This window comes from Hyperolius riggenbachi, chromosome 1 (genome assembly GCF_040937935.1).
Source record: "Hyperolius riggenbachi isolate aHypRig1 chromosome 1, aHypRig1.pri, whole genome shotgun sequence".
NCBI lineage: Eukaryota > Metazoa > Chordata > Amphibia > Anura > Hyperoliidae > Hyperolius > Hyperolius riggenbachi.
Genome location: NC_090646.1, coordinates 254,231,729 through 254,254,038, shown reverse-complemented (window position 1 = coordinate 254,254,038; position 22,310 = coordinate 254,231,729). Strand labels below are relative to the sequence as shown.

At 42.1% G+C, this 22,310-nt stretch overlaps 1 protein-coding gene and 1 long non-coding RNA gene across 5 annotated transcripts in view; one reads left to right on the top strand and one right to left on the bottom strand.

Annotated features, from left to right (window-relative positions):
* The window catches only part of BTC (betacellulin), a 103,594-nt gene that overhangs the window by 15,540 nt on the left and 65,744 nt on the right, over positions 1–22,310 (top strand). The window contains exon 1 of one of the 4 annotated variants that reach the window (XM_068232966.1): positions 8,255–8,422. The exons of 1 other annotated variant lie outside the window; for it this stretch is intronic. In XM_068232966.1, the coding sequence (XP_068089067.1) occupies positions 8,260–8,422 (163 nt within the window). In that variant the 5' untranslated portion in view covers positions 8,255–8,259. Of the gene's footprint in view, positions 1–8,254; positions 8,423–9,013; positions 9,100–22,310 lie in introns of those variants that run through there. 2 more of the 4 variants (XM_068232954.1, XM_068232975.1) reach the window with 2 other exon arrangements.
* LOC137504493 (uncharacterized) overlaps positions 1–22,310 on the bottom strand; it is a 40,634-nt gene that overhangs the window by 964 nt on the left and 17,360 nt on the right. Inside the window, exon 2 of the long non-coding RNA XR_011019492.1 lies at positions 18,026–18,071. This is a non-coding gene — a long non-coding RNA (uncharacterized lncRNA). The remainder of the gene's footprint in view (positions 1–18,025; positions 18,072–22,310) is intronic.

Sequence of the window (22,310 nt, the reverse complement as noted above, 5' to 3'; positions counted from 1 at the left end):
TTTATTAACATGACATTTTGCAGTGACATACCTTGGGTTCTTTATATATTTAAAAAACCACCACCCAGTAGCATATTCTAGCCCTGAGCAGAGGTTATTGAAGGTACAAAGTGGCATTGACTCCTTGTGAGGTTGCTGTGTACAGACTGCAGCGGATGATGCATGTATGTCTGCAGTCATTGTGTGTGGTGCAAATAGAAATGACTGCCATAGAGTCTAGTAGCCTGCTTGGCAGCTCCTAGAGCTACATACATTTTTTTTTAAAAGAGAACAAGGAATTTTGTGAAATATATAGACCCAATCCAGTTCACTTTTTCTCGCAGAGTAAACAGAGGTGAAAATTATCTCCCGGGATAAAACTTAGTAGAAAAAGTGAATTGGATTGGACCCATGGTGTGTTGTCTCGCAGTACAGCTGAACGGCCTCTTTTCCATGAGTAGCAGCATGTTCTCCCCAGGCTCTTTTAGCCGGGTGCTCCACTCAGCTAATTTTGGTGACCACCCGGCTGTCATCAGCTCACCTCCACATCTGCCTCATATGCTGTACACAGAATTGTGCAGAACCCTGCAGAGAATTGTGCAGAACGCTGCCCCTGCATTCACCCGCTGTGGCTACTTTTTCATGCCACCCGGGGAGAACACTGGAGTAGTGATGGCTGAACATCACGATTTCAGGTCCACAAATGTGAATTTAACTGTGAAAATTAACTGGAAATTTGCGGCAAGCGCCATTAACTTTAATGGAAGACAAACTTCTAATACCTTCTTGGCATCTCTGCAGCCATAATTTCTTTGAAGATGTACAAAGTGTACAAAAACAGGACATTGGCATGGCAGGGGGAATCAAGGATGGTGCATAGAAGGTTCAACTGTTCTTCAATTCTTTAAATGCGATTAGATGTTGATTCTCTACATTTGATACATTGTATCACTGACCTTAACCACTTGGCCCTATCTGGACGGATATATCCATCCAGATAGACTGTGCTGCTTCTGCAGCGTGGTGCGTGCGATCGGGCTCCCGCTGCCTGCCGCTAGCCCCACGATCAGTGAATGGGAATATAATTCCCATTCACCGATCTAAGCCCCCCGGAGAAATACCAATGCTTTCTAAGCAGAGAGCGCGGTATTTCTGCCCGGAAACATTTTTTTGCAGCCTCCTAATAGTTCCTGGCAGCGTGATCGTACGCTCCAGGAACTTTTTTGACTGTGGCCAAATAGTAAACTGCACCCACATACATTATATTACACCTAAAAATAGCTGTTTACCTCCCAAACTAAAATCACCCACATACATTTTTTTTAATTAAAAAATAAATAAAAAAATTACAAAAAAAAAAAGCTACATAAATACCTAAGGGTCTAAACTTTTTAAATATACATGTTAAGAGAGCATCTTATTAATTTTATTTTTTTTTAATTATAAGCTTGTAAATTAGTGATGAACACAAATTGAAAAAATGCACCTTTATTTCTAAATAAAATACCGGCGCCATAAATTGTGATAGGGACATAATTTAAAAGGCGTAATAAGCGGGACAAATACGCAAATAAAATACATGGGTTTTAATTACGGTAGCATGTATTAATTTTAAACTACAATGGCCAAAAACTGAGAAATGAATTTTTTTCATTTCTTTCTTAATCTTCCTGTTAAAATGGATTTAGAAAAAAATAATTCTTAGCAAAATGTACTACCTAAAGAAAGCCTAATTAGTGGCGGAAAAAACAAGATATAGATCAATTAATTGTGATTAGTAGCGATAAAGTTATTGGCGAATGAATGGGAGGTGAACGTTGCCCGGATGCATGAGATTTTCCACGCTGTAGGCTGAAGTTGTTAAAGAGACCTTAAAGAGAAACCGTGACCAAGAATTCAACTTTATCCCAATCATTAGCTGATACCCCCTTTTACATGAGAAATCTATTCCTTTTCACAAACAGGCTCCCACAAAAAAAATCTGAGTATGTACTCTTGGCAGTTTCCTGTCTGTGAACCTTGCTGCATTGTGGGAAATAGCTGTTTACAGCTGTTTCCAACTGCCAAAAAAACATACTGCAGCTACATCACCTGCCAACAGTAAAAATGGCACCATATGATACATGTCAGAATATAAATCAGGGATTTAAAAGATTTTACAATGGACAAACACTGACTGAATCATTTATACAGTACATAATTATTGTAAAAATGAAGCACTTTTTTATTACATTATTTTCACTGGAGTTCCTCTTTAAGCATGTTGGTCCCTGCTAAAACGCTGCATCCCCGCGGCAAAATGAGGGGTTTATACCCCCAAATCTAATCTAGTCTAATTGCGGGGAGCGCTACCTGATTGAGGCAGAGCTTTGGGCAGTAGCTCTGCCTCTTGTCGCATCAATCCCCTGTGATCGCCTCCTCTCTCCGCCCCTCTGTCTTCCTCCACTGAGAGGGGCAAGTAAGAGGCGGAGGTCCGCGGACGATTGACGCGAACGGAGGCAGAGCTGCAGCCCAAAGCTCTGCCACACTAGGCAACAAAATCCACGACCAAGAAAGTCGTGGATTTTGCCCTGTGATTAGGAGGGTGTAAACCCCTCCTTCTGTCGCGGGATAGCTGCGTTTTTAGCAGGAACCCACATGCTTAAGCTAAGTAAAAGGTAAAAGCCCATTTTTAATTGGCTTCAGAGTCTCTTTAAACTCCTATTTTCGTACAGCTAATTGCTTAGTTTAGAAAATAAGCAGTGAGATTATTGAACTAGCTCTAAGTCTATTTTAAAAGTACACTTATCCTTTAACACCTGCTTTTATAAGACAGCAATGCTATAATTCAGAGTATTTTAGTGGTGTGGCTTTTTGGTTCCTTATGCAGTGGTTATTCCATCTAGCTGGACCGGTTACTTTTTTTCACTATAATTGTATTTTGTTTAGGAAGAGGAAAGAGCCTCTATTGTTAGACTGTGTGAGGCCTGGGAAAGGGTGGATTCTCAGTCACAGGAATGCACCTGTCTCACAATACCTGCGTTACTGGCAAGCCTCACATTCTCACTTCACCCTGCAAGCCGAGGAGCTATTTTTAGCTACATATTAATTTTACTGTGTATTTAGGAATCAACTCTGCATCAATTACTCTTACCAGCAAATGAATTCTACATGTGGTTTTGTTCATCTAAACTCCTACAGACTGCAGTGGTAAGGCGTTGGCACATGCCCATGTTTGTATTCATTGCCAAGACCACAGTGACATGTAGTCATTTCCTTCAGTCAGGCAATGGGGAATGTTGTATTGACATTGTGTTTTGCAGTTACATGGTGTAGCAGTGTGCATTGGTGTAAGCCTGGATATATGCATGGGAAATTTACAGAAGGCTTGTGTGCTGCAATTGGTGCTACCCACGATTTGGCACTGTGTGTGTCTTTAGCAACACACATATCTTTGGAACTACTCACATAAACAAAAGTGCTGCAACTACTTTATTGTATTCACTGTATATCTGCAACAGTCAGACCTACCATTTTGTTTGGATTGGGATCCGGAGACATATTTATTTACTTTTGAGCAATACTGTTTACCTGGCGGCACTGCTGATCCTCTGCCTCTGATACTTTTAGCCATAGATCCTGAACAAGCATGCAGCAGATCAGGTGTTTCTGATATTATTGTCAGAGCTAACAAGATTAGATACATGCTTGTTTCTGCTGTTATTCAGACATAACTGCAGCCAAAAACAGGGCTGCAAGGCTGGTACAGTTTTTAAAGGATATAAATATAGCAGCTTGCATGTCACTCTCACTTTGAGTTCACTTTAAGGTGCCCATATATCAAGCAATGTATGGGCAGATCAACCAAGAGACTTTCTACCTGATCGGACCAGATTTCTCTCTGATCGGAGAGAGATCTGTTGGCTGCCCACACACTGCAAGCCAATTGTTGGCCAATTTGAGCATGAAGTCTTCCAGTAATTGGCCCTGCAATGCCCCCAATTCCGTCCCCCTGCCTGCTTCTGCTGATTCTGCACACTTCCCAATGCTTAGTGCCCCCCCTTACACGTGCATTGAGATCTCACTTGTACCGACTCCCAGTCTCCTCCACTGTCTCCCCCAAGCACCACCATCACACAGAGTGCCACAACGTGATGGCGCACATACCACATGATGCGTGCATGATGTCACACGTGCACAGGCACCAAATGGGGACATTTACTTTTGGCAGGACAGCCTCCGCCGGTCCTCAGTTGTCATGATATTTCACGCTGTTACTACTGCGCACCCGATCGACCACGTCAAACTGAGACTTTCCAGCTTGCTTAATCAATAGATGGTTGTTGCTGCACCGATTTTTATCTGATTCCATTAAATTATCAAATCAGATAGTGGCTCAGGCTGCAAAATGGCTAAATCGCTAGATGTATGGCCAGCTTTATTCTGATTGCTACAGCATGGTGGCAAGGGGATAGCACTATTGCATTGCAGCACTTTATCTCCTATGTGAATCTGGGCCAGGATGCTAACTGCATGGAATCTGTGTGTACTCACAGTGCTTGTGTGGGATTCCACCTACCGTACATCACAAAAACATACATAACATTTAATTGGCTTCCCTTTAAAAAATTGGTCTTAGGCCCGGTGCACACCAAAACACGCTAGCAGATCCGCAAAATGCTAGCAGATTTTGAAACGCTTTTTCTTCTTTTTCTGTAGCATTTCACCTAGCATTTTGCGGTTTTGGGAAGCGTTTTTGGGGTAGTAGACTTCATATATTGTTACAGTAAAGCTGTTACTGAACAGCTTCTGTAACAAAAACGCCTGCAAAACTGCTCTGAACTGCTGTTTTTCCTATACTTTACATTGGAGGCAGAAACGCCTCCGCAATCCAAAAAATGCCTCACCCCGGGAGTATGCGTTTCAGCAAGACGCCTCCCGCTCTGGTGTGACCCACCCCATTGAGATACATTGACCAAGCGTATCCGCAGCCGCAAGCGGCTTCAAAAACGCCTAAACACCCGCTCGGTGTGCACCAGCCCTTAGTGGATGTACAACTATGGTAGAGATTAGATTCTGAGCCTCTCTGAGGAACAGTTAGTGACAGGACTATATATATATTCTGTCCAGCACTGCGGAGGAATCCATCACTATATAAAAAAAAAGACCATGTTTTTTAGTGTTCTATTAAATAGTAGTCTGTCTGTACAGTGATTGTCCTGAAAACTGTAACCTGAAAAGATCACTAGCGGTTGTTTTATGTGACAGTAATTGAACATCCTGTAGAAAAATAATCTAGAATTATAGCAGAAAGATCTGCATTTAAAGTTTATGTAAGTAAAAAGATACACATTGGACGCATTCAGTTATTGTCTATGTGCTCACAGGTTCTAAACATCAGGGAGTGCTTATTGTACAAATTCAGCTAGTACAGAATGTGCTGACCTGTTATGAAACATATGTTGGGCTTGTCCTTAGAGCGTATGAGAAAATAATGTTTTACATTGACTTTGATGAATATAAAACTGCTCCCTACTGTGTGTCCCCGAAAATAAGACACTGGCTTATATTAATTTTTCATTAAAAATATGTGCCAGGGCTTATTTTCTGGGAGGTCTTATATTTGTGGGGGTTGCCAGATCCCCCTTTAGTCAGATCCCGCAGTATATAGCAAGATCCCCCTCAGTACATATGGTAGACTGATCCCTCCAGTACATAGCCAGATCCCCCAGTATATAGCAAGATCCCCCCCCCCCCCCAGTACATTTGGTATCCAGATCCCCCAGTACATAGCCAGATCCCCCAGTACATAGCCAGATCCCCCTACCCCAAGTATATAGCCAGATCCCCTAGGTAGTAGTACTGGTAGCAAATAACCTTCCACCTCCACCACGCAGCCGCTGCTTTACTTCCTGTACACGGGCTCTGTTGCTGTAGTGTTAAAGTTTAGTTGCCTTCACTGCTGATGCATCTGAATTAGCCACAGGCTGCAGGGGGATCCAACTTTCTGGAGGAGAGGAGAGGTAAATCGGCCACAGCAGCTGTGGGAGGTTCAGATGGGGGCGCGCAGCTAGGTCTTATTTTCAGGTAATGTCTTATATTTCAAGCATGCTTGAAATATAAGATAGGTCTTATTTTAGGACTTTGTCTTACTTTAGGGGAAAGACGGTACATAGTAAGTTTGTGCATGTTTTTGGTCTTTAGCATTATTGGGCAAATGCACTGGCTTTCTCCTGTACTTAATCAGTCATGAAGACAAGTGATAAATAATTGAGTGCCCTATGTGACAGAGTAGAACCAAGTGTCTACTTATGAGTGCAAGTTGTATGTTAGGCTTGGTTCATATTATGCCAGAGTGGCTGCCTGTCTGACCAGTATGGATACACTGATCCACTCTGCGGGGTCTATGGCAATCCTGCTGCACTCAGGAGTGGATGTGGCTATGCTATGATTCGGGTGGCTGGGCTTATACATCGCGTACTTGTAACTGGGAAATGAATGCATGTAAATAGGTCCATGCTTTCACTTCGTTCACTTCACTTCCGTTCAGAAATAAATGTACAATTAACAAGGTTTATTGAAGCATTAAGGAAAACACTTACAACACTGCTGGCATTAGCAGATGATCATTACAATACAGAAAATGTGATAGAACTGACATAATACACACAATGTATAGCACTGAAAGAAATATGACATGGTATGTATGAGAGTACATCAACTAGAAGACCTATAAGAATGCATTGTGGTAACATATGACATAAAAAGAGAATGTAGACTAGGCACTAAGCCCCATACAGTTTATATTTCTATCTATTTGTCCCATATCATATGATCACAGACTTTGTACAAGTTTCTTGTAAGGAAACATACGGTCAACCCTGGCCTTCTAGCTTTGACTCATGGGGGCCTATGCAGACAGCCATTTTAGGGCAATTTCCTGTCTAGCATGAAATAAGGTTTGCGACGTGAAGGTTTTGGTATGCTTTTGTATTTCTTCATCAGTTATTAAATCCAGAAGGCATAGTGAGGGGTCTAGTGTTACAGGGCAGCCCATGCTGTCGTGCAAGAACAATAAATGTATTGTTTAAAAATACTAAAAATTAAATAAAATAAAAAGTTTGTTGTACCAAAGCTCCACTTAAAGTGGACCCAAATTAAAAATACAAGATTTCAGAAATAAAATCTATTTTCTAAATTCTAATAGTAAATAGCAGCCTTTTTTCAGCTGCATGATGACAAATATAAAATATTTTACATTTATTGGAGGAACCCCTCCCTTCCTTTCATATTGCCGGGACAGAATCCAGCAAACTGGTGGAGTAGATGGTGTCCAGCAAAGGAGGAATTGCTAATGGCTGCCACCTGTATAACCCTAGTTATGCAAAGAGAAGGGTGAAAAGCATGCACTGAAATGCTCATAGGCTTGAAGGAGTGTTTGTTTGTTTATCTTTGTATGGCCCAGTGCACACCAAAACCGCTAGCGGATCCTCAAAACGCTAGAGGTTTTTGGAGCAGATTTCAGAGCGATTCTAGACTTGTTTAGAGACGTTTTCTAAACATGCCTAGCGTTTCTGGGAGTGTTTTTGTGTAGCAGATTACAAATATTGTTACAGTAAAAGCTGTTACTGAACAGCTTCTGTAACAAAAATGCCTGGAAAACCGCTCTGATCTAGTGTTTTCCAGAGCGGTTTGAGCTTTTCCTATACTTTACATTGAGGCAGAAACGCTTCTGCAAACCGCAAAAGTGCTGCAGGACCCACGTTTGCGGTTTGCTAAAAACCTCAAACAGCTGGTGTGCACCATCCCATTGAAATACATTAGCCAAGCGTTTTGGAAAACGCTACAAAAACCGATCGGTGTGCACCAGGCCTATGTGTCAGAGTAGTGCAACTAAATTTTTTTTAATTAAAAAAAATGTTTGCGTTGGGTCCGCTTTAAAGCAGAACTGGGGGCTGGCGGCAGCCCCAGGTAAGTGCATTTTTTTTTAACAATCTTCAGTTCTGCTTTAAGTGTAAAGAGGAAATTCCCTCCGGTATCTAAACTGCAAAAATTATACTAAATACTATTCTGCAGCCTAAAGGGTAACTCCATGTTAAATAAACAGATCAATTGTGGTAACTGATCTTTTAATACTGTTTATCTGAAACATCTCATACACATGCCAGACTAAGCGCCGCGGAGGCGGCTGGTCAAGTGTAGCATGTGTACTGTACAGCCACCGGATGCATCATGAAAAGGTCTGGAACAGCCAACCACATTGTTTCTCTTCTTAAACGGCGCCCTGGAAGGTGCTGCAGCATGTGCCACACTGTTGTGCCTCCTCCCACCTCCATAGCAACAGATCATGTTGATGGGCAACAGCACTGGTCTCCTCTTCCCCTGAGTGACGCTGGAATGATGAAAGAAAGTGGTGGAAAATTGCAGTCAGTCAACCTCTCCCCACTGACACGGACACATATTGGTGAGCAAGGGATGTACAGTAGGTAGGAAATTGGGGTTGGCATTTACAGATTTATGATTTACCACTGCCTCATATTCTTATTAGGAGTAGGAGGTGGGTGGGGGGATGGCTTCAGGTTCTGAGGTGTGTGTTCCACCTTGGTTGTGAGGGGCATGGTTTGCCCATTATATTGGGACGTGACTGGTTTAGAGAATGGCAGCATTTGGCTATGAAGGCCTGGTTTGGGTATACAGCCCTGTCCACCAATGAAGTTGAGAAGGCAAATATATAATCACTGGCTTGGCAAGTAGCCTATTTGGCTGGATCTTGGGCTAGCTGAATAACATAAATATATATTCTATATAATAAAACCCCTGTCCCTGTGTCCTCCTGTATCCCTGCATCCATTGCTCCTGGCACGCATGCGCGGCACGCAGATGGACTTCGGTGAGGAATGGGCGAGCGCAGCTGAGGTAGTAACTAGTATCAGGGCTAATTACAGTGCGTTTTTTGTAACAATGTATGATGACCTTTGTATAGCTATATTGGCAATCGCAGCAATATATGCCACAGGTGAAGAAGATCCAAGTGGTTCTGGTTTCATCCGCTGATTAGAGAGCATAAGAACAAGGAGGCAGTCCTGGGAACTGCATGACTAATCTCCAGTGCTTCTCATACACCCACAAGTCAAATGAGAGGTAAGCTTCTTCTTCTTACTATATTCATAGCATTCTAAAGCTGGCCACTAACGGTCCAATTTCTAGCGAAAAATCGTTCGAGCGATCAGAAATTCTGATCGGACGAAAAATCGTTCACTACACCATCAACTAACCAATCATTGCTTCCTATCTATCATGACCACCAAGAAAATTCAAATTTTCGTTCGATGAAAATTCATTCGCGCGACATTTTTTTCACTTGTTCATAATCGATTGTGTCCACCAATGGAGATTATTTACAACCAATCCGATCAGAATTTCTGATCGCTCTAACGATTTTTCGCTAGAAATTGGACCGTTAGTGTCCAGCTTTAGAATTATCTGAATACCTGTCCTCTCTTCTACTCTGTCCCAGAATTTCTACTTATTCCCATATCAGGCTAGTTCTGTAGTTCATAGACTATCCTTTTTTTTTTTTTTTTTTTTCAGTTGCTTTCAAAATTGCTGCTTGTTCATATTTCAGCCTGCATCTGTATGTCATTTATCATAGCCTCCTAGTTAAATATTAATACAGAACGTGTGTGTGTAGCAAACCAACCTGTATGTAAATGTTTTAAGGTGCCCATACATTACTTGGTTTACGGCATCGATATCCAGCAGATGCTATGATACTGATTTAATTTGGCAGCTTGAACATAGTTTAGATATATTTCTGATGAAAACTGATCAACAGGCATCCGGCATTCTAGAAAGATCTTGTTCAAAAGGGCTCGGTCAAGTGCGTGCCTGCAGTGATGTTTGATTTCCCAATGACCGACGGACCACCAGCCGTCTGCCCCCATGTGTGATGTGTACCCTCGGGGCTGTACGGAATGTTGTCACCTGTCTGTTGGCGAACCTTCACCTGCGTCCCATGTCTTCTCTTCATCACTGATAGGTGCCTGCATCACGTGACCTCTTCACATGTACTGACATCACATACACGTGGCAAGGTCACGGGGTACAAGTGCCTCTGGTGGCAATACGTGGAACATGGGAGGAGGTGCGCTAACAGCCATGTGAGCCTGCAGCACTCTGCATAGCCGGGGGGTGTTAATCATTTCCGGTGGGGAGACATGGACGCCCAGCAGGTGGATGTGGTAGTAAAGTAGTCATGTAGAAATCTATTAGAAATCTGTGCATGTCTGTGGGAATACCAAGGTTCAATCAAAGAAGGATTTATCTGGTGGTCGATCTGATGGCCATCGAGTAATGTATGGCTGCTTTTACACTGCAGAATTTAAATATACGATAATATAAGAAGTGGAGTTGGTAGTGGATGCTAGTAGGTACTGTTACAAGCATGCATGTTAATGCATTGGAATGCACTGATGTATCTTGAGCAGCCTGATGATGATTTGGTTGTGGTTGCTGGTGGGTATGGTTGTGTCAGATGCATTTGAGGTGAACCAATGCATAACTGAATACTAATGCTTGAAGAAAGTAGCCTCAATTCACTAAGCTCATCTCCTGTCTTTAATAATGTTTCTAGAGTTATCACCATGGTGATGAGGCATGTACTATTCAGGAAACATTTTACCTCAGGCAAACCTTAAAGAGGAACTCCAGTGAAAATAATTTAATATAAAAAGGTGCTTAATTTTTACAATAATTATGTATACATGATTTAGTCAGAGTTTGCTCATTGTAAAATCTTTCCTCTCCCAGATTCACATTCTGACATGTATTACATGGTGACATTGTTACTGTGGGCAGATTATGTAGCTGTTCTGGCTTTAACAGACAGCTATAAATAGCCATTTCCTGTGTGTGTCATTGTTACATTGTGGCAGTTTGCCCAGAGTACCGTACGGTACCAGAGCCTCTTGTGGGAGGGGTTTCAGCACAAAATCAGTCATACAGCGCCCCCTGATGGTCTGTTTGTGAAAATCATTATATTTTTCATGTAAAAGTGGGTATCAGCTACTGATTGGGATAAAGTTCAATTCTTGGTCGGAGTTTCTCTTTAAGTTAACTCTTCTGTCTCTTCAATCCTTAAAATAACTCTAGAATTCTAAAGTTAAAGACAGGCTGTTAATTACCTGCGTGTGAAAATAACTGCAGAGGAGGTAACTTAAGGAATGAAGAGATAGGCTTACTCTGACTGTGTGGTGGAAAGTTTTCTCTTGCCTTATCTCCAGCATGATTTTAGTGAATTGAGGCCAATGTGAATATCAAGTTGAAAAACTAGCAGAGGTTGATTGGTGGAGATAGTATGATGGGATCATTGACTTGGTGGTTACGATGGAGATGTTAGTAGTTACTGTAAGTTTTGATGGTGGTGGAAGTGTTGTAGGATTTAAAGGGACACTTAAGTCTCTGAAAAACAAAGTTTTACTCACCTGGGGCCTCCAGCAGCCCACTGCAGCTGTATCGTGCCCAAGCCGACTCCATCAGATGCTCCTGGCCCCGCCGGCAGCCACTTCCGATTTCGGCGACAGGAGCTGACAGGCCAGGAACGTGAGTGATTCTTCGCGTTCCCGGCCACAATAGCACCCTCTATGCTGCTTTATGCTATATGCTTTATGCTATAGCAGCATAGAGGACACTATTGTGGCCAGGAACGCGAAGAATCACTCGAGTTCCCGGCCTGTTGGCTCCTGTCGCCGAAACCGGAAGTGGCTGCCGGCGGGGCCATGAGCATCTGATGGAGTCGGCGTGTGCACGATACAGCTGCAGGGGGCTGCTGGAAGCCCCAGGTTTTTTCAGAGACTTAAGGGTCCCTTTAAGTGAGGTTAAGTGATATTTGAGATGTTGCTAAATGGTCAGATGTTGCTGACTGCTGATAAACGGTGGCAATGTGACAACTGATGGCATTTAGTAATGTATGGAGAAGTGATGCAATATTTCCGTTCAAAACATCCTGAATAAGAGGTACACAACGAAGTTCAACATGCTTAAAACATATTTTGTTTCTTTCAATTTGATGTTCATCATATTCCATAAAAATATGTAATTTATTTTGTGAATTCCTTTTCCCATGGGGGCTTATCTGAGAGTTGTTGTTTGATGCTGATGCTGTCGTGGCTTCTGATTCTATACACACATAGTGGTGCAGGTCTGTTTGTCGTCCAGGCAATAAAACCTGTCAACCCCCCCTCCCCACCTCCCAAAACCATCTGTGCACATGAGTTAGAGAGGCTCAGAGTGCACTGAACACATTTTGAATTGGCACTGCCTGTGTTGAGAGATGAATGAGCAATAAGCAGAGGGATGCAGGGAGCATATTAATCAGCATCAACAAACACTGCAGAGGCGACTCTGAGAGTAAATGGTGCTAAAGGCAATGGCCTAGAATGTCTTTAGTCAAAAACAGCCCCAGTTGAAGTTGTTTAAAGAACACCATTATTTTTTACATTATTGAACTGTTAAATCGGGAGAAAAATTTGTTTTACTAAATGCATTTTTTTTTCCTCACAGGTTTCATGAAAGTGGCAACACTCTCCTGTGCACTACAAATTCAGGATGTGTTAGCCTTCTATTCAAAACAAATGTTCTTTATACTTTTAAGCTGCTTTGCCAAAAATTGCATCTTTTCTAAGTTAAGATGTGCAGAAATTATTCAGATCCATCGGTAAAAACACAACTTTCCCAAAAGCTTTAGTGCAATTATGGCAGGAACGTACCTCCTTGCAGCAACCTTTAAGCAAGTTACAGAGTTTTTCAAAGGAGCAGAATTAGGATCAACTGAATCTTTCTCACTCCAATCCATGATCAAGCACAGAGGATTCAGCATAGCCATACATGTTCGCTGAAGATACAGCTTCCGGCCTTTCCAAATATTAAGTCCATGCTAACAGAGGTCTCTGCCTCATGCGATAATAATTTTTACTTATTACCGTATTTCAGCAGAGAGAAGAGTGGCGAAATGTGCTTTTGGAATCCTTGCCAAGAATATGTGAGTTTTCTATCCTTCACTACAGATAAGACTGGAAAATGAAATGACTGGTAAAGGCAACATGTACGCTCCATAACTTTGTAAGAAAGAAGGAGGATTGGTGACAAAATTATAGAAAATCTGGAGAACCTTTTACAATTCAAAACTCTGTGAGCGCTACATGTAAGAGACGCTCGCTGAGTTTTGTTGGTTCCCTGGCAGGGAAATAATGTCATATTTTTTTAAAAGGGCCGCTAACATGAAAAATTGTTCAGTTTTTCATTACATATGTACACATACATATAAGACATACATTTTTCCCAGAGTGCCATGTTCCGTATTTGGCCTTTTTCCTATCTAGGCATCATAGGTAGTATTAATCTGACAACTCTGAACATCTGACTGACAGCTGTTGGACTAGACCAAATCCTCATGGAGATTAGTAATGTTGACAACAATTGGCTGCTACTTGGGAAAATCCACTTTACACTGTATTTTACACTGGTACCAGCATACATCATATAGGTATTACCGCTTTGTCAATTAGGAAATCATCTTGCCGCAAATGCAATTTCAGTTTCAAAACGCTAAATCGTGCAGTCCTATTAGGCACTCACGGGGGGGTGGGGCTAGGCATTAGGTGGGGGGTTCTTGTTATGCATGTACATGGGGTTTAGACTTAGGCATTAGGTGGGGGTTCTTGTTATGCACTTACGGGGCATTTAGAGTTAGGCATTAGGTGTTGGGCTCTTAGGCATGTATAGGGGATGGTTCAGGTGAGAATGCGTACCAGGTAGTGCATAGAGAAATATTGGAAAACTAAATTACCAATATTTTGTAGGTAGCGACACCACCCTGCCCCAAACTCGTGCTGCAATACGTACTCAGAAACTGCTATTTAAATTGCACAAGGAATAAGGCCCGGTTCACATTAGCGTTCTCTGTCCGGATTCGCCTGATCGGATCCGGACCGTATACTGTACAAACGGAACGTACGTTCCGCTTAGCAATGTAAAGTCTATGCGGACATTCACACGCGTCCGTTCCGTACAGAACGGAGCCGGATCGGATCCGGACTCCGGGCACTTTTCCAACATGCGCTATTTTTCGGGTCCGGTCATCCGGCCCACGCACCCGGGCCGGATCCTGACCCGAACATGCGGCTATGCTGTGCAACGAGAAACGGATGTTTCTCATCACACTGGCAATAGGACCGGATGCTTCCAGCACCGGTCCTATGCCACTTGGGGGGCCCGGACTACACGCCCGTATCCCCCATGCTTGCGGTGTCTTTCTGGCACTGCAATGTATCTAGTTCCGGCTACTTTATTGTAGCCGGAACTGATACATTCCGGATCCGCAACTGGTGGAAACTTGTGGCCACTGCAAAGACCTGTACGGTCTCTTTGCGGACCCGGACCCCCGGACACTTGCGGACTCGAACCGCAAGTGTGAATGGGGCCTAATACATGTATAAAAGTAACTAAGAAACATTTGCTACCATGATACTGATATATTTTGTGTGCTCAAGAATGAATAAAAATGTGTGAGAGCAGACATGCCTGCCCTGCATATGAACTTGTATATAGTTTTGGACTGTCCTGCTTTGAGAGTCACTGAACATCAGGGGATGTTGATGTACATCACATGTCATAGACATGACCCAGGAATTCTTGATGGTACTGTGGAGGCTCCTACTTTATGGAACACAACAGTGTTCCATTGGGCTTCCTTTACCACCTCATAAATAGTAACATTTAGTAACATTTTTTTTTGACAAACACTACTGAGCATCCTTACTAATTGATCATCCTAAGGGTGCCCACAAACTGTAAAACATTCCCTGGTATATTTGATCACTGTCAGCTAATCCGCTCAAGATTGTTTCTCAAACATGCCACTCCATCAAAATTTAGAACAATTTCCATCAAAAATCAGCCAACATAAAAATCGGTCAGGATATATTTGTAGTGGTCGATTTAGAGGTGGTGGTCCGGCGGCACGTATGTGGGGGTCTAGAGCCGATGACCTGTCCCCCGCTAATGCTGCTCCCTGGGCCCCCATGAAGAGTATTGGTGCAGCACAGCACTCTGACACTCACCTCTCCAGCCAGCGTGCTCCTTCCTCTGTGTTTCTGTCATCTCTCGGTGCCTGTAGTGACCCAGCGGCATGTATATACCCACATACGCCACCAGGTCATAGGGTATGGGCACACAGAGATGATGACAGCAGCACAGAGGAAGGCGCGTGTTAGCTGGAGAGGTGAGTGTCAGAGTGCTTTGCTGCACCAGTACTATTCATGAGGACCAGTCTTAGGGGGACACCAGTTTTATTGATTTTTAATATATCTCAAGCTGAAATGTGTAAAAATTGATATGCAGTGTGTGACAATGATGGATCACTCACTGATCAAATGCCGATCAGAGCGGGAGCTATCCTTTGGTCAGGTTGGGAGAAGGTCTGCCAGTGTACGGTAGGCTTAAATTGTAACCTTTTCCTCGTTTGCAGATCAGTGTTGCACATCACACTGCCTTTTAAAGCACCTCTGCAAAGTTGTTCGGTTTTGTTTTTTATGTGGTTACCCAGATTAGATACATACTCTATATATGATAAAATGTAGGTGTCAGCAAGGTTGAGATCTAGCCATTAATTTTAGCTATAAGCACATTCCCAATGTTACCACATTGGTTCAGAGAAGCCACGGAGAGATAAATGTACCTGTTCTGCATTAAAAGGACATGCCAGTTTCTTTGAGGGATCTTACAAGTACTATATTGTTGAGCAACATTATAGTGGGAGACTATAATCAGGAGCAGTATAATGGAAACACTATAATGGGGTTACCAGAGTATGAGGGGATGTTATTGGGCTTCCCTGCAGGTAGTCAGTGTACAGAAAGCAAAAATCGTGTTTGGTGGTGGTCGCAAAGACAAGTGTAGGATTTGTCACCATATCATCACTTGAAACACCCAGTTTGGCCATATCTCATTTAAAATGTGGTGAGACCCACTTCTCTTTTTACTTGTTGTAAACTAGGTCTTTATAAATATTGTTGAATAATAATGGCTCTCCACCTTTTTTGGTTTGCCTACATTGGTTATAATGCACTGCAGCTGGTTTTCACTGTGGTTTCTGTTATTTTATATTTGCATCAGGGGTGAGATGCTTGACGCACAGTATATCCCCAGCCATTCTGCTCTTTTTGTTTATGTGCTATGTTTTTAGAGCTGGCAGCAGTCCCTGAACCATAATATCTAGTGATCACAATGGGGAGAGGCGTCACTTGAATACTGTCCGCTAGGGTTTTGTACAGAGCACATAACACAATGATTTCCAGGCTACAGTTATATTGGGGAATAACATGGCTTGGAAGCACTAACTTGGTAGAAAAAAAAACTTAGGTAATGATGATTTAATGCACTGAGAATGTGATTGGTACACTTAGAACTTAAATATGGCAATTTCATTAAATAAAATACGCAAAGTACTAATGTAGCTTATACTATACGTACAATTATATATGAGCATATTGTAGTCAGGTATGGTTAGCAGCCGTCTTTCATTAGCAGAAGAGAAAATAATTCAGCACTTATGATCAGCAAAATGTTGATAACTGCTGTAGTTCTTGTTTCAACACTTACAATTACTTTCTACACAGTGTACACACACTGCAGTGCATGGAACGTTTTTTTTTTTTATTAATGAAGTGCCTGACTATCCCTTGCGCAGATTTGGCTTTTTTCCTGGATTCTGACAAAGCCTGTTTTTTTTCTATTTACTGAGTATGTGTGGTTGTGTGCAAGAGTTTTGGAACTGATAGCCAGATTACATGTTCTGTTGATTTTCTTACTGAAGAACCACTGCGGGGAGTAAATGTGGACAGCAAGCAGCAAACAGGCAGTCATGATAGTTCGTATCTCCACTCTGAAATAGATCCAATAGAGGTTTAATATCTGTGAAAAAAATGTTGTCTTCTCATTTCATACATGTCAAACTCTGGCCCAGGGGCAAGATCTTTTTTACATCCTCCTCCCTCCTGCCTGGCCTAACACTACAAAGGCTGAACACCTCCCTAAAACTCCCTCTGTATTTGCATGGAGCCATGAAAATCCCATGATGTTGTCATCAGTTGGCTTCTGCAGCTAGGTCTCCTGTTGCTACTTATTGTAGGGATTGTGGTACTGGCAACACTGACTCCCTCTCACAGCCATTCATGGATGTGCAAGGTGGCTTTAGCCAGTGACCTCCTCACCAATCCAATAATACGTGGATGTGCGCGAGCGTGTGGTGGTGGTGGTGGGGGGGGGGGGGGGTGGGGTGGTGCTAGTGTTTGCATGGCTACTGCGCTTTGGGCAAACATAGCAATGTTGGATTAGCGCAGTGGTATCTAGTATGGGGTGCAGAGGGTTGAGCGAGAGCTATTGAGGTCAGGTAAACGTCAGGGTCCACTACAAGTTAGTATAGTGGGATTGGTTGTTAATTGTTTGTTTTGTCAAAAATAAGTTCAATATTGGCTGGAAAGACCTTATGTAGATGGTCACGTAGTAAAAATGTAAAATATAGTCTAGAGCATGATGCCACTCTTCCCCTTGTTGCTTTTGCAGGTTGTGCAGTGAACCAGTGTGAAAGTAGCTTAAAGGACATCCGAGGTGAAAATAAACTGATGAGATAATCAATAGTATCTATCCTCCTTCCCCTAAAAATGACTTTTTTAGATATCCCACAATTTTATGTTCTATTAAAATCTAGTTCTTTTGTTTTTACGGTTTCATTGTCTCTGCTCATTGTCACCTGCATTAAAGCATGCCAGAGCTCAAATCTATGAACTATTGACCCTTTTTATCTCTGTCTTGCTCTCAGAAGCCATTTACTGAAAGGAAAATGTTTTATGGCTGTAATTCCTTATCAGTGATGATTATGCTATAGTCTGACCCAGTCTAGACCCGGACAGAAACTGTCACATTCATACCAGATTTTTAACTTTTTTCAGGCATAGAAAGAAAACAAGGAACACAGCATAGTCATTTGTGTGCTTGGCACTGTACATACGCATGTCCATCTCATCATGTCACGTCATCTCGGTTGTCCTTTGAATCTGCAACAATTTCAGATTAGAAAGATTAGATTAGAAAGACTGTCACAAATGTTTAAACATTCTGAAAGGCAGGCAATAAGCTCAGCTTCCTGCTTTAAATGATTTTACACTGGAACCTTTCAATAGGTTGCTTGGGCACCAGGAATTTCAATTTGCCATGTTTAACTGGGATTTCTTATTACCAGCCTAAAATGTAGGTTAGCAGGTTAGCAAATCATTGACTTCTGTCCCTTTTGAGAATCTGGCTGTACCTGCTAGCACTGGGTGCACATAAGGGGACTACTATCCGTTTACTAACTTTAGACTAAATGCAGGTTAAGCCAAGGCATTGCAGTCACCTTCTGCTTTTGTCCTTTCAGGTGGCGCTACTTTGCCAAATGGACTGGTTTATAATTTTTCAGTAGTAATGGACCTTTATTTAAAGAGCTATTATTATATGTGAATTATTTCCATGACACAAGCTTTCAACTTTATGCATTTTTGTTTCAAATTTGTGCACTTGAACATATTCAACTTCAACCTCCCTCAACCAAATTGGCAATGGTTAGCAAAAAAATAGCATCTTCCTAATCATGAATAGCAAACTGTAGTTATTTATTATTATGTAGTATTTATATAGCACTGACATCTTCCGCAGGGCCTGTACTGAATATATTGTCTTGTCACTTAACTGTCCCTCAGAGGGGCTCACATCCCTATCATAGTCATATGTCTATGTATGTACCATGTAGTGTAAGTATTGTAGCCTAGGGCCAATTTTAGGGGTAAGCCAATTAACTTATCTGCATGTTTTTTGGGATGTTGGAGGAAACCGGAGTGCCCGGTTTATTGTCCTACATTTTATCATTGCTTCCCGGAAAGTCTGGATCATTTCAAGTTATAGTTGTGCTTGATTTCAGTCGCTATACATTATAACATAAGCTTAGTCATTAGTGCATCAACTCATAATGTTAAGGAAATGCTAAAACAGTTATTCTGTACCTCCAATATATATTTTCTCCTAAAACACACTTAATTGTACTGTTAAGGTGCCCCTTAAAGGTAAAATTTTTCCTTCAGATTAGATCTCTCAACGTGATTTTTATGATCAAATTGTATAGAAAACTGTGCCGTGTGTGGCGCAGATCGATGTGAAACGATTCTTTAGTCAATTGGAAAAGGAAAAAATATTAATTTGAAAGTTGGATTTTATGATGGAATAGGAATGTAAAACCTTAAATCGTTCCGTTAATGGGAACAATTGATACTTGCCTTCCGATTAGTTTCAATTGTTCAAATTGCCTCAAGATCGAATCTGAAGGAAAGATTGTACTGTTAATGGGCACCTTTAGATCAATGCTGAATGAGTGAATTTTTGTCAGTTTTGTTGTACTTTGAATTGTCAACATTGATAAATATCTATAATGTAGGGATGTCCTGTGCCATTCCGTTTAATATTTGCAGAGTACTAGGCACCGGATTATAATTTTGCAACGCAGCCAAATTCTAAATTGGTAAGAGTGTAAAAAATAGGTCAACATAGCTGAGAAGTTGCAGGGTTTATATGCTGGCAATGGCATCATTTACACAGCAGTGTAATAAGATGCTGTCTTCCATGTGTCCTGTACAAACATGGATTTACAGTCAGCCTATGGTGAACTTTCATTTGCAGGCACGCGTGGAGACAGATGATTCATTGTGGTATGTGACATGCAGTATGCAGTCAAGTCAAATTTGGAATTACAGGTCTGCATACGTAAGAAATACATGGCTACATCACCCCCGATTTAACTGCCATCACTTCACAAATCTCTTGTCATAACACATTGCATCACTGGCAGCCCATAATCTAATCACATTCTGATATTTTCTTAAATAGGGCTAAACACTGCCTGTAATCACTGGAAGTGGAAATCCCATTTGTGCAGATTTTATATGGTGCTGATTGTTAGATTTGGCATGGGGAATGGAAAGCCTTGTCAAGCTGTATGTTTGGGTAGTGGGTGTGTCCCCACCACATATGTGCTTACATTCAAATCTAATAAAGGATTTTTTTTCCACTGATATATAAGGTAAAGACAAGATTTATCCAAGTGTTTTTTGGTTAAAAAAAATAGGTTGGGAGATATTAATGGAAACTTTAACTGGATGGGTTAGGAAACCACTATTGTCGCCTACCTGATAAGCAGAGTAAACAATGTATAAAGTTTAACAATTATGAAAAGAAATTATGGTAAAAACCTGCTTGTTAATTGATCACTAGCTCTCAAGTGCTAATTAGCCTGTGCTAAGCTCTATCTCAGTTTAGGCAAATTCCAGATCCAAATATCATCTAAGCAGATCTTACTACTCAAAATGTATTCTTCAAAAACATCTAGTCTAGGTTTTGAGTTGTTTCTCTCCTTCAGGGCATTTAAAGAGACTTTGTAACCAAATTTTCAGCCTTAATTCTTCTATCCTATACGTTCCTATGCCTGTTCTAATGTGGCCTGGCTTACTGTAGCCTTTTCTAGTTGCACTGTCTCTGTAATATATCTAATCTTCTTTTCTTTGTCAAGCCTTGTCGAGTCAGAGAGGAATGCACTGCCTCTGCTGTAATAGGGAGAAGTTATGCATTCCCCCTCCACGCCCCCTGCAGGCTCTGTGTATGTGTGTGCTCCAGTGAGAATCCCTCACTGGAGTTCACTGCAGTAAGCCAGACCACATTAGAACACTCATTATACGGGATGTATTAGGCTGCAGCTGCCACACTTATCACGTTGAGGATAATGTGCATGAGGACCATGACCATACGAATATGTCCTGTATGCCCTGAAGAAAAGACATTACCTCTCAAAACTTTTACTTTGTTTTGGAAGCATAACATTTGTAAATTAAGTAATAGGAGGGTCCCTCTTATATGATATTTGCACCACAGATTTAGGGCTGAGAAGCGTATTTTGCATCAAGAGTACCTTTATGCCACCAGATAGTTTCCAGTCCATTGAATCATACATACAGACTATTAGATTCTATGCAGGAAGCCACCAGCACACATAGTGGATGCATGAATATTATGAGCTCCGAAAAACGAGCCTTTGGCAAATGACTGGACTGTAGTAATCAAACCAGTGGATAAGGGCAGGAAATAGTGGTTATGGGCTATGCTGCTTATAGAACAGGTATGTTAAATATGTTGGATGACACCAAGGGTTATGCAAAGGTGACAGGCAATCCCCTTAAGAGTGTGAGAAATAGTCATACAATTGGCTGATTTGGCCTTGACGAATACTTGGATTAGTGAATAGGAATTTTATTCCCTATGCCCTGAATTTCCGTGAACACCTGTTATTTACGGTTTACCCAAAGTCCATAAAGGCACCTCTAACCTTATATATAAACCTCTTGTGTCAGGCCCAAGCTGGACGACAAAACCATTGGCACAATTAATAGATTTCTTTTTACATCTGGGTTCAAAAGTTAGACTTTTGTCAAGGGCACTTCAGTCTGTTCAAGAGCTGCACAGACATCACATGGTTATGTACAGTGTACGTTTCAGCAGAGCCGGGACAAGGTCCTCCAGCACCCAAGGCTGAGACACCAAAGTGCGCCTCCCCATCCCTCCCACCCCAGCCATCACACACTGATTGCTATTAGACTAAGAGAGCCACAGGGCCCACAACCTCCCCAACACCTTAATATGTAGTTATCTGGCTTGCAGTCACTGCCATGTATCCACTTTTCTTATTTCTTTCTGCTTCAAACACAATTAGGAATGACAGCTAAATGAATTCTGCGCCCCCTCTTACACTGCGCCCTGAGGCTGGAGCCTCTCCAGCCTATGCCTCGGCCCGGCCCTGCGTTTCAGCACCGTATACTGGGCCGGATTTGTACTCTTTACCACCCAAGGCCACTGTTAGCAGCCGCCCCAGTGTAAGTAGCCAGATGACCCCTCCCCCTTCCAGCATATATAGACAGATGACACTCCCTGCAGTATAGGTAGCCCCTTTACCCTTGCCTCTAGTATAGGCAGCCAGATCACCCCCTCCACCCCACACCTCCATTACATTATAGGTAGCCAGATAACCACACCCCTACCTCTCCAGTTTATATGACCCCCCTGACCCTCCAGTATAAGAAGCAAGATGACTCCCCCCCCCCCCCCCCATAGATAGCCTGATGACCCCCTCCATCCAGAATATGTAGCCAGGTGACACTTCCCCCCCCCCTTCCCTAGTAGGTCCTGCTGCCCAGCCACCCTTGATCGTGTGGTGCCCTAGG